Source organism: Typopeltis vanoorti, chromosome 8 (assembly GCF_054136105.1).
Source record: "Typopeltis vanoorti isolate ZY-2024b chromosome 8, IOZ_Tvanoo_1.0, whole genome shotgun sequence".
Classification (NCBI taxonomy): domain Eukaryota; kingdom Metazoa; phylum Arthropoda; class Arachnida; order Uropygi; family Thelyphonidae; genus Typopeltis; species Typopeltis vanoorti.
The window spans coordinates 135,541,364-135,560,518 of NC_143556.1; the positions used below are offsets into that span (position 1 = coordinate 135,541,364).

Below are 19,155 nucleotides of genomic sequence, written 5' to 3' on the forward strand. Positions count from 1 at the left end.
TATATTAAAGATGATTTTATTAATTTGACATGTCAGTGTGCATTTTTGAAGGTAAGGATGACAGACGACTTGATACATAACGCGATCAGAGTTGAGAGGGTGTATAATTAGAAGTGTTGAACACAAACTGATACCTGAGCATAGAATTACTTTTCAGAAAGTCAAAAAAAAAAAAAAATGAATTTAAGAGAGCTGAAAGAACATGAACAAAGTTTATATACACAGTAGGTCTGTAACATCACTGTGTACTGGTTGTTTCATTTAAAACATCATCAGATGTAAGACAGAGGAAACTGACATTAACCCTTTAGTTATTTATATGAAAGAATGCAAGTACTGTACAGCAGATCCATTTTGCACTGTAAGTAGTAGTCAATTTGAAGAAAGTGCAATACTCAATGCTAGTTTGTAGACAGTAAGTATATTTACAACATAAGAAACTTACATTTATAGTCAGAACTTTCACCAAGTCACAAGACTCACCACAGGAGGCTCATCATAAACCATTGTCTATCATGCCACTCTTTGAATTCATTCACTGTCTGCACTCTTACCGCTCTCCATGGTTCAACCACCTTCTTACAAAAAATCTTCCTAGTATCAATCTGGTAAATAGCTCTCTCAACAGCTTAAATCATATCATCCCCTCATCTTTTATATACTAAACCCTACTGTTTTCTGATATCATTTTTGTCATCAGCCCAGTGGTGTAGCTAGAGCTTTTGCCGCCCCTCTCAATACACACCAAAAATACTACAAAAAGGCAAAACGACGTATAGGGAAATAAATTAAAAGACTATGTTTATTTTTGAAGTAAAACTTTAATTCAACATTCTAAAATGTTATTTTTCTTGCTTTTCTGTTAGCAAAATCGTCGATGACATTGGCGAAGTCTATTTCATAGTAACATACGTAATTCATAATCAATTTTATTTAGAAAAACTCCTCTCACAACTAGCAACACTTACAGCAGTTGTGAGGAAAATTCGCAGTAGTATTACAATATGTGAAACTGAGTTCTCGAGACTGTATTCTAGAATTAACTGCAAAAGTTCAAAAAGGTTCAAAGTGCCGCCCGGGGCGGATCGCCTCTCCGCCCCTGCATAGCTACGCCTCTGCATCAGCCTCTACTTGCCAAGGTTATTACTTCATCCACTTCAAATCCTGGTTGACTAGATATGAACATAATAATTCAGATGTGGTCTGATCAGGTCTTTTAGAATGGAATCACCAACTCCTAGTTAATATGCTACTCTGGGCTGCCTTCACTACCTTTGTGATATGTCCTGTTAACTTCAAATTTCTACTGATCATCACCGCAAGATCCCTGCCTCTTGTAATACACCAATAAAATATACAGCTTCCCATTAGTGGATCTCAAATTTCATCCAATTCCTAATATGTATCCTCAAGTGACCATACCACTTTCGATTACCTTTGCTTACGTTTCTGAATGCCAATGATGTGAAGTCAGCATTCAAGATTGAGGACGTATATTTGATCAGCTGTTATTTCTAACTGAACTCTCGGATCCATAAGTTAAAACAATTTTAACACTGCCTTGTTTAGTGTTTTGGCCAATTTCTCTCTTATTCCATATTGAAACAGCTCACTGCCATAGAAGACGCTCCATCTGTTTCTATCCTGAGCTTGTTGGTGCGAAAAAATCTGCTTGTTTTCATAGTTTCGGTCTTTTATATTGCTGATTTTCTTGCCAAATTCGTTACAGGTGTTATTAAATTTAGTTAAAAAATCCTGGAGATTTCTAGATTTGTTGTGGCATATCATCATCTGCACAAAATAAAGAGTTACATTTGGCATCAAACCTTGAGATTACCACTTTCTTTCATAATATGAATCAGATATAATCACAAATAAGTGAAGATAGTGGCTAATATCTGATTTCGCATCAAATCATCTGCTTAAATGAAATATGCCAAGAAATTCTACTCACATTTAATCCTTTATGCATTACACATGCCCAAAAGGATGTGTACTTTGCATTATGGGATACTAAGCCAATTAATGTGAAGTTATTAGCTTCTATATATACAAGTAGCTTAGTTGTAAAGATAGTTCACATGCAACCTTTGTTTGCTTACAGCTGGATAAAAGATTAAACAGGAATATAATTTCCTGGCATCAGCCTGTGCTACTTGCAATTTAAATTCAGAATATGCACTGCTCTAGAGGCAAAATATTCTATTTATCCCATAAATTGTAGTGTTTTCCGAAGCTTTTCTTGTGATATCTCCTCATCACGTGTTTTTTTTCCAGATTTACAAAGTTTAAATATAGAAAGAAACAACAGATATTGGGGGGGGGGGGGGGAGATTGACCAGCAATGGACAGATTTTTATTATAAACTCTGGAATGGAAATAAACAATCAGGATCACTATTTAAAATATTTTTTAGAAAATGTAACTGATAATAATCTCCGAAATAACATTGCATCAGGAGAATTAAATGAATCATTAAAAGAATAGAACATCACCAAGAAAAATAAATGAACCCAATACAACTTATAAAATAAGCAGTAAATAAACTTGACTGATGATTTCACACTTGAATAACAAAATATATAACACTGAAAGAATATGCAATAACTGAAAACTACCAAATGAGGAAAGAAAAGAATTTAAACTTAAAAATGCATCTAGCATTCATAACTCATAAAAAAACTTTTGATAAGATAAACAGATAAAACTCTTTGATATACTAAAAACCACTCTACAGCCTATATGAGAAAACAAAAATAAGCATCACAAGAGGTAGAACAGAACCGAAACGTTTAAGTAATAGGGGATCTTAGACATGCTCCTTTCTCCAATGTTATCATCATCATCATGCGTATCAAGGATTTAGGCCTAGCGTGGCCTGTTCCGGCCTTAGAATTCATCATTGAATCTCTTAAGAGATTCAACGATCCTGGTTTTCTTTTTCCTAATGGCTTGTACTTTAAGGCTTTCTTTGGTAATCTTTCTGTTTTCATTCTTTCATGCATGGGATAAAACATGTTCCATCCATTTATGTTTATATTTTTTAATTTTTGCTATTACTGGTTATTGGTTTAATTCTTTCATAATTTCTTCGTTTCTTTTGTGATCAAATAGGGTTTACTTTGCAGTTTTTCTCATAAACTTCATTTCTGCTGTTGTTAATCTTTGTTTGTCTTTTTGTTTTATTGTCCAGATTTCGCTTCCATACATTAAGACTGGGAGGTCTCATCGATTGTATACTTTTAGCCTGGTTTGTTTTTGAACTAGGTTTGGTTTAAATATAGAGTTAATTACACCTGTTATTTTTAAATATTTTGCAATTTTTAGGTTTATATCTTTTTCTTTTTTTTTTTTTTCATTTTATCCAATCCATCATTCAACATTATTTGGAATGTAAATTAATGATGGTTAACCAACAAAGAAGGAATTCGTGGGGAAAATAATTTAAATACCTTACTCTTTGCAGATGGCTAAGTGATATTTGGAACAACTGATAGCATTCTACAAAAAGCTGTATATAAACTGAATTTAATAATAAAACAAAATCATATATCCATCTCTGAAGAAAAAAAAATAAAAGTGCCATTCAAAGGAAAAATGTTCATCTGAATTAAAATAGTAATAGACAATAAAATAATTGGTCAGAAATTTTAATTATTTATGCTATAAAGTAAGTTACAATGCAGATTTAGACATTTCTAACAAAATTAACAAATTCTCCCAAGTACATGGAAATAAATAAAAAAAAAAACATTATGGCCAGCAGTAGTTACCAAAAAAAAAAAAAAGAAGACCAAGAATGTATAATATTTTATCAAAACCAATATTATTATATGGCAGTGAAGCATGAACAATAAGAGAAAGAAATGAGAATCCTTGCAGCAAAAATGGAATATATATAAGAAGAATAGCAGGTTATACAAGACTAGATAAAATGAGGAATGAAGACATGCTGAAATATATTAACTTCTTGCATGGTGTTTATCAAATACCCTGTTCTTGCCATCTTTGCTACTTTGGACAAACTAGCCTTTCTGCTACAATTAGAATCCAAGAACATCAAGATTATATAAGATTTCTGGAATCAGAAGGTTCTGGCCATTGACACTAGATACTGAGTTCAGTGGAACCAATCAAAGATACTACAGTGCAGTAAGTTAAAATCTGATAGTCTGTTTCTTGAATTGTGCAAAGCCCGACAACACTGTCCTAACCTCAATTGAACAGATTCTATGCCTATCTGTAAGTTGTGAGAAGTGAACTTAATATCAAACACTTAATAGCAGTGTTTGAAATTCCAAACACTGCTATTAAGTGTTTGGAATTTTTTTTCCGTTTATACAACTATACTTTCATCTCTGGAATTCGGTAGTGTTTCCTCCTACTTGTACAGCTGCAACTGAGACGCATGGAAGTATATGCATGCTGTATGATTCATTCTTGTGTTCATGATTTAAATGTAGCCAATTCTTCTGCCTTCTCCCTGAATGAAGCTCATATGTCAAGTGAAATATAAAGGAGTAATAAATCCTATTTAGTCTTATCTATTCTATTTTAGATATCTGTTTTATTCTATTTAGTTTTATGAAACTATCATATAAATATTATACTATGTCTAACACACATCTCTATTAAATGCCTAGTCTCACATCCTTGTTATATTCCCATGATTTCTCAAGCAGCTGTTTTTCTCCAAGATCAAAATCAGATTTTCAGTTAAAGACAGTTTCTCTTCTGCAATATTTCTTAGCCTCTTACGTATGTTTGCATAAATCTTACTTGGAATGGTAAATAGGAAATCCCTCTGAATTTTTTTTTTAAAGATGGGACCTATGAGAGCTCTATTCCAACAATCTCGAATTTAACACATTCTGACTAGGCCTTCAGGATTATGCAGTATAGTCAATATAAATTTATTATTCTTTTATTCTTCCATATACTTGTATGAGCATTTCCAGTCGAATATCACCTGTTCTGCCTGCCTTTTCACATTTCAGTTTTGTAATGTCCTGTATCTCACAAATCAATATGCTCTCCTGATAGAATGAATTCCTCTTGAATATTTTCCGCTATAATTCTGTCACCACTTACTTATTTAACTATATTTTAAAGTAATTACTCCAGACATCCAGAATACCAGTTTTATACCAGCTTTATCATCTGTAATTCCTTTTATGGTACTGTTCCCAACATTCCTAAGCTTTTCAGCAAATTCCGGAACATAATGTCACCTTTCTGATATTAATATTCTTACCCAAGTCTTCTGATGACTTGTTTATCTACTTTCACCCATAACTTACTTCTTTTCAGTCTTTTAGCAAATCTTCCCACTCACTTGCTAAGTATTTTTGATAGGATTTCTTCTTTTACAGGGCTGCTTGTAACTTTTTACTTCAACCATGAAGTTTGGATCACTTCATGGTTGATGTAAAAAGGGAATTCGATCACTGTGATCGAATTCCCCCCCCCCTCATAACTTCTGCTTTACATACTTGCAATAATGTTTGTGGTCTATTTCAAACTGCCATGATACTCTTGTGTTTTTTGTACAGTATTTAATAAATTTGTAATTTTTTTTTCTGTCTTTTTTTATATTACTCTGATTTGTTTTCCTACAGTCTATTTATTATTTAATGCATTCATCATAATTTGATTTGTAGCAGTCATTTAAGAATGTGTTGTTCATGCAAGATGAAAATGGTCAGAAACGATTTTAATTTTCTGCTGTTCCACTACGTAATAGCAATATTTGTGCAATTTCTGAAATTTTCATTTATTTTTAATAAATAAAAGTTTCAGGCAACAAGAGCTGTTTCTTGCCACTCTGGCAGGGAGATTAATATGGAATTTAAATACTACATCTTTAGAAAACCACGAAAAGGCGCATAATGTAACTAAATTCATAAGATCACACTAACATGAATGAATTTTTCTGGTCATTCAACAAACTAATTCCATAAGCATGTTCCTGATAGGTACTTCAAAGGGTACATGGGATGTAATAGTAATAATCTTTTCATACCAACTTCCTATAAAGTTTTCCTCCAAATTAGTCTTATCTGTCAGGACTTTCTTCAGTTCCAGGTGATAGCCTTTAATGTCTTACATCCACTATGAAGTTTGCATTTTTCTACATGTCGTTTTGCATAGAGAGGTACTAACTTTTCTATCTGTGCGATGAATGGTCTTCAAGTTTGCCACAGTCTTTTAAGGTTTGGTTCTTGTTTCAAACTCTCATATTTTAACTGAATAATATTTGTATAGTTGAGTCTACAGCCAACCTCTGAAAGCTGCTTGGCCTTTGAAAAGAACCAAACTGTATTTACATATTGAAAATAAAAATAATACATTCGTTTTTTATCACACTCAGGACTAAATGGTGATCACTTCCTATTTCATATCCCCTGTACACTCTTCTATCCTAAACCAGTGTGAAGATATCATTATCAACAACAATAGTCAATGAAACTGTTCGCTCTGTGTGAATTTATTGGGTATCATTACTGGACTGGTTATTTCTAAGTTCCATGTCTGTCCCAAACAAAAGAACGAGTAAGTACTTACCATCATTACTATATTAACTTTGTTCTTTTCTCCTTAAGCATTTCTATCCATTCTGAATTCCTTTCCTATTCTGCTATTTAGATATCCACACAGTTTTTTCTTTTCTTTTTTTTTTTTTGCCAGCTTTCTTCTTGAAATTTCAGTCACTCAATGCTTCTTTCCTTGGAGAACCTTCTGTCGGACAATAAGTACAAATAAGTCATATTAAAAGAAAGTTCTAATCTGTAACTTTGAAAAGAATGATTCAGCTTAGATATGCTTTCTTTCACTCACTTGTCACATTTTTCAATTCCCCATCTTTAATGATGAATAGCTGGAGACTAAAAAAATTCATATTTTCTGTATATACACGTGTGTGTGTGTCTTTTTTGCAAATCAATGAATGTGAAATGCCTTAATTTCTCAAATATTACCAAACACTACCACTAGAATACATTACTGCAATATTTTCATGGTCGGCATGTATAATCACTAACAAACAGGCTTTGGGCATGAATGTTTTGTGAATGCATTTAGGTGGAAGAGGAATATGTTTCCAGCACAGCATTTTCTGAGTAGGTGCAAAACAGAAGCAATCATAGCAAAGGAATGCTGTAGCAATGGGTTGTCATAAAGGTGCCAGAATATTTTATTATTATATAAATTAAGTGGATATTAAATCCAACATTATTTCAATGCCGATTACAGAAACTCGAAAAGTTTTGGGCGAAAAGTGACCAGAGAGCTTGCAGGAATGAATAAACTCGCCGCCATACTACGCGTTGCCCTAGCCAAACCTTATAGGAGCCACGAACGCTTAAAGAGCCTTTATATTCGCCTCCTATTGATCCATTTTGATAAAGTTTCACTGGTCTCTTCAATGAACTAATAGGAGGCGAATATACTGGTGCTTTAAGCGTTCGTGTCATCTATAAGGTTCGTTAGGGCAACTCGTAGTATGGCGGTGAGTGTATTCATTCCCGCAAGCTCTCTGGTCAATTTTCGCACGAAACTTTTAGAGTTTCTGTAATCGGCTTTGAAATAATGTTGGATTTAATATCCACTTAGTTTATATAATTTTGCATCGCCGAAGTGAAGCCTTTTGGCTCTTTATTTTAGTAAATATTTCGTTATCTGAATTGTCATACTAAAAAAAAAAAAGTACATAACCAAGGGTGACAAAAAACTAGTATACTACTGTTCCCACCCAGCTACACCTCTGAAACAAATGACATATATTGTATAGTTATGACTACAAATTAACAACAGTAACGTAAAAATAAAATAAAATAATAAAAAAACTGTGGGTTTCATCAACTTTGGGATTTTTGCCTCGTGGTGAGTTCGGAGAAACAGACAGTCTATAGACTCGACAATTCTCGGTTGTCACATTTTTAAAATAAACGTGGACACCAGCGGAGTTTCATATTGCTCATGGATCGGAATGGAGAATTTACTGAGATCCGTTTCATAAAGAAATTGTTTTTCTAAATTGCAGAGTAAATGAAGCACACTTAGAATCCATATTAATATTGTATGAAGGCCAGTTCTCGCAATTTCAAGTCAGATGTTTTAACCATTCGGTGCCTAGCACATCTCTCTTGTCTGAAAGTATTTATTGTATGCTTTTCCAACAGGATAGTAAATCCGTTGTTGTTTTCAGTCCCACGTGTGTATATTTAAAAGTGGAGCTTTAAAAAAATAAATAAAACACTTAAGTATTTATCCAAAACATTAAGCAATTATCCAAATTCGTGAAGATTTTCTCTTTAGATGAACAGAAGAATACCAAAGATTTCCTCCTGTTTCTTTGATGAGTTTCTGTAATACAAAAACACTTTTCTTCAACTTTTTTCTTTTCTTCCTGAAAGTCGTTTTGATGCTACAAGCATCAAAACGACTTTCAGGAAGAAATACTGTTTATTGCAGGAAAAGAAAAAAATCTGCAAATTGTCATTTGCACAGACGATTCTTTCAAAAACTTCAAGTGTTTAAATTGCCGGTTGGTAGATATGATTAATAGGAATTCTACATTCATGAATATTTTAGTAAAAACAAGGTACTTAAAAAATAAATAAAAGCCCAAGTTGTTTCGTTAAAAGATAATGGGTCCTTTAAGGATTTCCGAGGAAATTATATTTTTGTAGTCATTTATAAAATGCAAATGAGATGTCTTGTTTTCTATTCTAGTAGGAAAAAAAGCTAAAATTTTCGTTTCATTCTCTACTTTTGGAAATGTTTTAAACAAACAAACAAAAAAAACCCCTGAAGACTGGTGTAATTAAATAAATGTTCATGTTTGCAAATGCAAATCTCATTTGTTTTGAATTGCTAAATATAATAGTTCACTCTCTGGTATGTGTGCGTTGTTGTCAACAACAAAAAAAGACAGCAGTCCTTCAATGATGATTATCTACGCCTACCTACTTCAATGCTATAAAAGTAGTTTGCAATGAAAATTAAAAACTTTATACAGCAGTAATATACAGTCTAAATATTTTTTTTATATTTTCCTTTTGCAGATATTAACGAACATTTTTTCTGACACTTCGTGTAAATGTTAAAGAACGTAAATGATGTTCATCGCATTCACTGTGAACAATACCAATACACTGACCATAAATGTTCAAAATAACTGCCCTTCTATTAGTTACCCATTAAAAAGAGTTCAAACCATGCAAATGACAAAACCTAATTGAGAATTTCTTTTTTTTTCCCTTCTAGTGTGTGGCTTCATATTTAACAGTACAGAGAGAACCAATGGCACCTTTACCTCTCCAAACTGGCCTGGTTATTACCCACGTGACACGGAATGTCACTACTTCTTCAGAGGGCGAACCAGCGAAAGAGTTCACATCACTTTTGCCTACTTTGATGTGGAAGGAGTCACGCCGTACGTATAAATAAAATCTAATCAGACTATAGTCACTTTTTATATTTCTATAGTTTCCAATAGCGTAAACAATTTTGTGAACTAAATAAAGCCACATCCTTAATATATATATACGACAAGGAGGCTGAAACCCTTTAATCCCCATGAAACATGAGGATCAAAGGGTGTAAAGATATGTTCTTTCTTGTGGTTATATCAGGCCGTTTCATCCTAAGTAAGGCTGTACCACTTATGTGATACAGCCTTAGTTACACTGTATCACATAAGTATCTATGAAGCTGCATCCAATATTCTGATTCCCAGCAGGCCACATAAGGTGTCTGCACTGTGGCAAGAACACTCTCAGCGCAGTACATCACGCTATAATAATAATAAATTTAAAGCCATAAATGCCACTGTAGAAACAACTCTACAGTATATTATTATAAATTACTTAAATTAAGGGGATATTAAATCCCACATAGTTATAAAACCGAATAAGAAACTCAAAGATTGGAATCAGAGAGTTTCTTGCCGAATATAGTAAACTATATAAAGTATCGGCGACACTAGCATTTGCAAATGCAAGTGATCCTAGTACGTAGTACAATACCGGGCAGCTCGTAGCAGAAGTGGTAAAGTTCTGATCGCTATTCTTAGGTATTTTCCATAATGTAAAAACACATTTCCTAGGAAATGTATGCTGTTATTACATTATGGAGGGAGGTCACTACCAAGACTGGTTTCAGCCTTTTTTGAGGCTTCATCAGTGAGTAGCTAGACCTAATACCAAAGTGTTTAGATTTAGACCTAATACCAATGTTTTCATTGCCGAAATGAAGCTTATTAGCTCTTTATACTTAAGTAACTTAATGGTTGCACCTGTTTGGATAACTCGTTCGCAGAGTATTTAAGTTCTTTTCGCTATACACTTTGGTATTAGGTCTAGCTATTCACTGATGAAGCCTCAAAAACGGCTGAAACTGGTCTGGGTAGTGACCTCCCTCCATAATGTAATAACAGCATACATTTCCTAGGAAATGTGTTTTTACATTATGGAAAATACCTAAGAATAGCGATCAGAACTTTACCACCTCTGCTACGAGCTGCCCGGTATTGTACTACGTACTAGGATCACTTGTATTTGCAAACGCTAGTGTCGCCGATACTTTATATAGTTTACTATATTCGGCAAGAAACTCTCTGATTCCAATCTTTGAGTTTTTTATTCGGTTTTATAACTATGTGGGATTTAATATCCCCTTAATTTAAGTAATGTTTTCATTGCCGAAATGAAGCTTATTAGCTCTTTACACTTAAGTATTATTATAAAGTTATTATAATAATACAGAAGAATAATATATAAAACTAATAATTATATAGTATGAGAACAAATGCGTGAAACTTTCTGAACGAATTTCTGCTTTTGCTTGGCTGTTAAAGAGGGAATTTTATGGAACTTAAAAGATACTTATTAATTACGTGTTACTTATTATATGCAGTTAATTATATTTACCAATTTCGAAGGCGTTTTAACTGAACCACATAACAGTAGTCCCATTTATTCCAAACAGCCTATCGTATGAGATTTCGTTGATCCAACTGAAATGTCTTCATATGAGAAGACATTTTAGATTTCATAAAATGATATTTTATGATGAGAATGTGAAATTAATCGCAAGCAATATTCGACTAATTCTTATTTTGTTCCATATGCAGGTGCACTACAGAAACTGCCAGTGACTATGTAGAATTTTCCAACTTCCGTACAGTTGATAGAAAAATTCCGAGGCACTGCGGCCTTAAAAAACCTAAGGTGATCGAATCGGATGGGGATTTCTTCAGGGTCACGTTCAAATCCAACGATCGATTTGATGGGACTGGATTTGAAGCCTTCTACCAATTCAGGAATTATGTTGGTAAGCAACTCTTACTTTTGTCAGGAAAGTATGTTAATTCTCGAACAAAGTTTTCCAGTTTCGATCTAAACAAAAAATGGAAAAACAAACCATAATACCACACTAATTAACTTTAGCGGGTATGCACCATGAAAATCACGTCTTATAATTTGTTCTAGTCAAATAATACGGTGTTTCTTCAATTCAGGCTTAAATTAAATAAAATACGAGTATCTTGCACATGCCAGCATCTCAAGAAAGGTTTTACCTCTCGTAGTTTTGTTTCCTGTCATCTTATTTCAGATGTATGTAAATTCCTTATACAGCAAACTGCTTTTGAGGATCAATGCCCAGTTATTTCCCCCCCCCCCCAAGACAATGAATAGAAATTTCCATCTTCAGAAGCTATACTGGTTACGCCAAATTAATCCGTGTGGAATGCAAAGATATAAATGTGTACTAATATTCCAAAGTCGCTTTACTTCATCATTTATTACTCAAAAACTTATTGATAACACTGAACAACAAAATTTTGCAAAAGGCATGTCCCCCCCCAGATTAATTTAATCATTTTTTTACAGATTTCCAGGTGCTGAACACAAATATGACAATGAAAATGCAAAAGTGTCTACGGTTTCGAGTGATCTGCAATAGTTTCTTATATAATAGAGTAATACGTACTTATATACCGGTAAATGCCCGCTTCTACGTCCGACGTCGCTTTGCCTATCGCTTGTATAGCTGCAAAGCGTCCAACGGTAGCCAGCTAACATGAAAGTGGACCACTTTCCCTGGATGGTTTCTCCATCGTTGCAATTTCCTGATGGAAACCTTCACCGTGCTCATCAGTAACCATGCCGCAGTTCTCGGGGAAGAAATCCAAGTGGGAATGGAGCGAGCGTTTTTTAAGGACATATTGCAGCCAACTTTGTTATAAAGAGACAAGTTCTCAACCAGTTCCTTATAGTTTTCTGCCCTGACATTTCCGAGGAAGTTAGTTGATACCAGACGAAACGCGTCACAAGTTGTTGTTTTTTTTCTCATCGCCCTGTAGCAGGTTATCGTCTCATCAATGAAGAGCTCTTGGATCTTGAAGACCCACAAAAACTCCCTCTTTCATTTTTGCTTCGCTGAGTCGAGGGAATTTGTCAGCCAGGTACTTGAAAGCTGATCCAGTCCGGTCCGTGGCTTTTACGAAGTTTCCATGAGAATATTTCACTGTAGAAGTCTTAATCCGTAACTCCACTTTGGCCTTGGACAGCTCCAGATCACAAACAAGATTCTCCAGTTCTTGTTTGCGATCAGTTGAATGTGTGGCACAGATGACGCACAATGACCGACATGCACCGAAGGCTCAGGAGAATCTGACAGCGGTTCACCTACGCCCTCCGAATCGATGGAAAATTCTTTCAGAGGTTCGGGAATAGGAATTCCTTTGCTGTGCGGAATTGGTCGAAGAGCAGATGGTATATTCGGTACGCTACTGTCAACATCTTTTTCCTTGTGATACCTCGCAAAAGTGGGCACCATGCATTAATAGCATGGTACCACTATTGCTTGGCTCCCTCCAAACCATAGGAACAGCAAACGGCATTGACACTTTCGCCTTTCAGCCACTTCGGAAGATTCCTAGCACACGTACCGCAGCATATGTGTATGGGGCCCCAGGGCTTGCTCTGATCTCCGATCTTACAACCGAAATAAAACTGATACGTCTTTTTCTGGCTTACAAACGTCACTCCCCCGCAAATGTAACAAAAGTTATTTACATTATTAACATAAGTACGAGGCATCACTACTGCTGGATTTACACTGCAGGAATCACTTGTGTAATACTTATGACTCAGGAGTAAATGCGAGTGCAGCAAGGAAGTCGCACAATCACTTGCTTACTTTACCAGACTTCACTTTATGCTAATGATTGCATCATCTTACGACAGCGATGTAAGATAATGCATGATGTCAGCCAATGATGCAATATCTCCTGGGGATGTTGTGTGTGATTGGTTGATGCAATACGTTGCAATCTGGAGATTGAAATACAGCGTTGCCAAATGATACCTATGTACGCAATCCAAACTGAGTCTCTCGTAAAGGAGCCAATCGACAGATTTTGTCATTTTCGTGTTCAGCACATCGAAATTAGTAAAGAATCGCTATTTTCATTTCAGGGGGAAATTGGGTGTTGTCCAGTGTAATTTTATAGCAAGAGCCTTTAAATTTTAGCTGCTATTTTTCGAACTGGCGAAATAGCCTTTTAAAACTATAACTGATGTCAACATCAGTTGGCATTAATGCGTTTACCGCTTTCATGCGTGGTAGCAGCAGAGTCTGTACTCACATAAAAGAGACAAAATAAACGTAGAACATAATACGAAGGTTTCTTAGCTTCTCTTTGGAATTAGTCTTTGCAGAGTAAAAACTTTGACTATTTCTGTATCATCCTTCCCAATTTTGTGAGCCATAATTTGAGCACGATGGTAGGCGAACAACCATCTAAACGGGTTATTAATTAGCGAATTCGGCACAGTTTCTTCTGGTAATTCTTGGAACTAGTGATCTTAAACATTTATAACTATTAGAGTGAAACAAAAATACTCCCCATTTGGATATAATAAGAAAACCAGGGATCCGCACTTTATTAATAGTCCATTAATCCACGAATAATCTGTTGAGATGTTAGTGTTTTTTCAAAGTGAACCAACTTACTGTTCATATAAGATAATATATGGCTTTATTTGATAAGTATCACTGCAACATTTCCCAGATAATCGAAAAAATAGAATATTGTTTACCAGAATATGCATTGTGAATGCTATTTAGATTTACATAGTTGTGTCTGCATAATCCTCACCAATACGAGTAATGAACTGCCAGAAACGTTGGAAATATATGTAGGTTAAAATAATTTACATTAACGTCGTAGTATTTCATAAAATTATTCTTTAGAGGGCTAAGAGCACAGCCTATGCATATCTGTTTATTGTAAACGAATACTTTAGCACTTTACCTTCTTTTTAATTGAAATTCCTTTTTTTTTATTAAAGTAATTTAGAGTGCTTAATAAAAACACAATTTTTATTTAGTCTATAATAGTGTGACAACTGGAATGATTACTTGCAACTTATTTTTCTCCACAGATCCATTCACAATCAAAAGGGTGCGAGGAGCTGCTTCTACATATGGGCGTAAGTATTTATTCCTATCATTGGCTGTTTTATATTTTACAAGAACAATTCTTTCGCTACGGTAATTCTGTATGCGGAAGAAATTATTTCTTACTGACATTTTGTATAAACCATAATGGTAGGATATTCAGGTCATTAATACAAGTTGGGGGGGGGGGGGGGAGAGAAGGAGAAGAAAGCCTGAAACTAGGCTTGTTAGAGCATGTGCAAATTCTGATTTCCAAAATCGGAGTTTAAGATGCTAATAACCTATATGAAAGAAAGGCTAGAAGGAACAACAATTCCAACAGTGTGCGCGTTTTTTGGATAGGATCAGAATATTGATTGATATTTGGAAAAAAAGTAAAGCATAATGAGTTCAAATGCCTAACTTACCATTACAATAATGATTGAGGGGAATGTTCAATACGAAAAAAAAAAACGCTCTCAAGTTTCTCAACTTCAGAGCGATTGTCGAAAATGCATAGAAGGACCCCCCCCCCCTCCTCTACAGTATAAGCAGAATAGGAGGGTTTGGAGAGTGGTTATCGTCATCTAGTATTCTGATAAGCAGATCAAGAATCTGTATATTTAATTAGCAGACAGAAAACAGTTCAGCATGATTAGGTTTGTTAGAAGAAATACTCTCAGATTCGTGATGTAAGTCTGTTTACGCCACTACAAAAGATACTACATTAGACACATGTATCATCTTTCATCCATAACGTAGAGTAAGTATTCTGGTTGAGGAATCAAATGCTTAAGTTTCTGTTAAGAAGAAGAAATTTTCTTTTTAGAGACGGAAAGAAAATCTCTTCTCATCTGAGACCACTAATCTGCTTTTAAATTCTTGGTTTATCGCAGGTGTTGCAGATAGGTAAAAAATGAGAAGGATCGTGAACTCTCTGATAACCTAAGTGATGCCGAATACTTTGCTATTCACCAGAGAAGTCGTTTTTCTGACGTCATAAAATTTTACCAATAGGTTAGGAATGATGGATCTTCGAAAACAGAAAGAATGCTGAGACTACCCCATAGTGCCCTAAGTAAACCTAAAGACGTCACTCATATATTAGAAATAAGATGCTGCTGTCCCATCATAATTGCCTACAATTAAGCCTTCCTTTGAAGGATATGAACACCATAACTCTCCCCGAAAGAAAAACCGTCTCCTCAAGCATGAAGGTTTAATACTCGCGAGGAGTACTATTTAGCTCACCATTCTACGCTACAATTTAGTAGCTTAGACGGACCGAGTTAGGTAATCAGGCTACATATTTTCCAAGCCATTTAATGTGTCCAACAAACAGAGCAAAGTTCTCACACCAATCTGCGCAAATCGTATGCAACTTAAATACTTGACAGCCCAGTAGGAAAGCAGATACACTATCCACCCGAGGTAGCTGAAGTCGATTTGCTACGGCTATGTCACTTTTTCTTATGTGAATTCCACGCGACAGGCTTATTAGTACCGTAGGTGGGCGAAGGATTAAATTATCAGGAGACCCTGTTCTAGAAAACAAACATGGAACTTGTAACAAGTCACTTCTCAGGCTTCCAAATAAACAAGGTCACCCGGCGGGCTATGAAATTTATCTCCACACTAAAGATATCTCCATCCCAGTGGAATTCGAATCTACACAGGGAGAGGCACTAACAGGTTTACCGGAAAATAATTTCTATGGTAAAAAAGCTATTTGATTCGAAATAGTTCAGCAGAAGAAAATAATAATTAATGATCTCCATTCACGTTGGATACTTGTTTTTCTAGTAAGAGTGCTGCCAGTCAAGGGGGAAGAGATTATTGGGAATAGAACAACTTAATTTCTACTACTGTTTCGTCTTCATCCACAATAAACTAAACCGACAGTAGTACTGGTTTTCCTTTCAGCTCGTAATTCTTGGCTAATGGCATTAGGGATTCCTTCGTCCTCTTGATTTTAAGCGCATGTTTTGGGAGCGAGAGGGGGGGAATTGCCATCTTGGTGTGAATTAAGAAAACCTAAAAGAATTTCTCTACGCAAGACCTCTTTCCTAAAAATACGCTGGTGCATCAGCTCTACAAAAAGCGTATGTGACAGGATGCCAATACAACAAGAAACGTGACAAACACTCATGACCTTTGTGATTGTTCCGTTCATTAATAGCATGATGTTAATGCGACGAAAAAGTATTTTAGAAATCTTATTGTAATGTAATAAACTATTTGTTTCGTACCTTTGCATTCTAGTTAAGAAAATAACCACCCCATGACATCGAACAGCTAGTAAGTGTCTAAAAGATAATTTTAGCTTCAGAATTTGCAAAATTAAGGTTTTGAGCTCATAAATAGATAAAATATAATTAATATTCTTAAGAAATTCATTTTGAAAACGAGAGTTTCTTTCCATTACAATCTTTAATCCTTAACCAAACAAACTTTACCACTACAGTGGTATTATTTACCCATGTGTATACCTTGGCGTTTTTCGGATAAATAAAAAGAGGATTGTCTATCGAATAAGTGACACATAATTTTTATCTTTCTCGATTGTTTTATATATGTAAGGACTTAACGATGTGAGACAGCCTGTCATTTACTTTACTCCTGAAAATTAATTTCCCCATGGTATACCCCAATACATTTTTTCCCTCTTGTTAAGCAAATAGCCGTGCAAAAATGCTGATTACATGTTGACACCTTTCTTTACCAGGAAACTGTTTCCACTTATTTATACATCATCGTTGAAGTTTTTGCGTATTCACGGTTGTGAAATTTGGTATTAAACTGCTCCTAATTGTAGCTCTCATAGTTTACTGTTGAGCTGAAAGGCGGTGTAGTTTCAAGTTGCTTTATCCACATTAAGGAGAGGAAAGCGATTTTCTTGGAAGATAATAAAATAAACACGTGCACACAAGACCTCTTCTCGTAGTGTATATGCTCTGTTAAGACAGTGAATGACATGTTGTTGTTGTAACATAGTCGCAGGAAATTCAAAAGAACATTATCTTATGGGGAAAATTCGTTTCTAGTATATTAGAAGAATCACAGAATTAATATCCCATGTGTTTAATGTGAAAAATCATGCGACAGCTCATAAAAGCAATGCCCTCTCATACATTATTTCCCTCGGTCAAACTTCTTTCCACTCATATAAAGGAGGAAGTAAAAGGAATATTAGGAATATTTTCTTCTTTCATTTTCTGTTCTCAAAATATGTTTCCCTTAATTTGTTAGGAAGCATGGAACAAAAAAGGTTTAGTCAAAGTGATACTGAGGAAATACTTTTGTTTAAAATTAAGTTTCTGCTGCTTTAATTCTTGTAAATGGAGTAGAAAGCGTGTTGCGGTTATTTCTGCAATTCTAGCAGACAAGTTATAATGGTTATATATTTTATACATTAGTTATGTAAGAAATATAGTTCACTTTATTTATTTACAGATTCCAAACTGAAATACCAGGTGGCGGTAGTCATTCTGACAACTCTGGCTACGATCATTTGCTTGAGCTTGTAATTCAATTCTCGAAGCAGTTCATAACAGCAAGCTAGCGGAGAGAAGTTGTTAACGAAGCAGAATGGCAGAGAAACCTGGAAGCTGCCTGCATGCCACGAGCGTAGAGTTTCGTCAACAACGGGAACACTTCAAAGTGGTGATACTGAAAGCTTTGAAGAAAAGGCAAAACATCAAATGACGTAACTGCCACACTAGACGCATACGCGATAAGGGAACACGAACCTTGACTAACTCGTCAGGACGAACCGACAGTGTTTGTATAGACTACGTGCACGTTGGAGGAATGGTTCGGATATCAAACATTCATAGTGTTGACGACAACTTTCCGCCCTTGTCACCTTAGTGAGGTGGCTTAAAATTCACAAACTAACCGAGATGCAGCGGGCTCTTTTGTATAATAGCGGTACACACAAATATATAATGTTACTCCTGCTTGGTTGAACCGTGATTCCCATTCGCAGATAGGAATCACAGTCCAATCCGATTCCTAAATACACTAGTTGATGATCCTTTTTTGCTAACGAAAGGAATTTTTAACACTGAGATTAGGACTTCGAGATACTGACTGAATGACTAGAAGAACGAGAGACTTTGCCTAATGCACATATGTTCAAATTCACAAAATAAAGTTGTATGTACAGCGACGATTTTTATTTCGACCACTAAAAGGGAGGACGGCCCCTAACGACGAGGTGACGCCAGTGCCTTGGAAGGGCCCCAATGACCTTTGATGGATAGTAAAATAAATTTCCATTTGACTCTTGTTGCAATTTATTCAACGCCATTGAAGCAACAAAGATCATTCTAACCTTTGTAGATTTCAAAAAGATTTCATGAACAAAACATGAACACTTCTGGTGTAAATTAAACATAGAAACTCCATCACATACTATGGTTTTACTATTTTTTAATGAGGGGTTCCATTATAATGGTCTCGTAATTGTGTGCAAAGTTCACAGTTCACTTTCAAATTACAGGCAGTAATTCAGGTAAGTTTAATACACACCCGACACTATTTGCTATGCTTCGTTAATGTGGAGAAATCGGTATAGCAATATATCAACCTGCTCTATAAATTAGAATGTGACCATTAGTTGCTGAAAAGATTAGCTTCAATAAGCGCGCTCTTATATTGATAATTAACTCCAGGGACTAAGTATCACATAGTTCCTTTACGACA

General features: G+C 35.1%; 1 protein-coding gene across 1 annotated transcript in view; it reads left to right on the plus strand.

Moving 5' to 3' along the window:
* Positions 1–18,541, plus strand: part of LOC150104364 (suppressor of lurcher protein 1-like) — a 355,061-nt gene extending 336,520 nt beyond the window's left edge. The window contains exons 13-16 of the mRNA XM_090396464.1: positions 9,268–9,436; positions 11,135–11,334; positions 14,454–14,501; positions 17,902–18,541. Coding sequence (XP_090252590.1) covers positions 9,268–9,436; positions 11,135–11,334; positions 14,454–14,501; positions 17,902–17,975 — 491 coding nt within the window. The 3' untranslated portion in view covers positions 17,976–18,541. The remainder of the gene's footprint in view (positions 1–9,267; positions 9,437–11,134; positions 11,335–14,453; positions 14,502–17,901) is intronic.
* Positions 18,542–19,155: the final 614 nt, after the last annotated feature.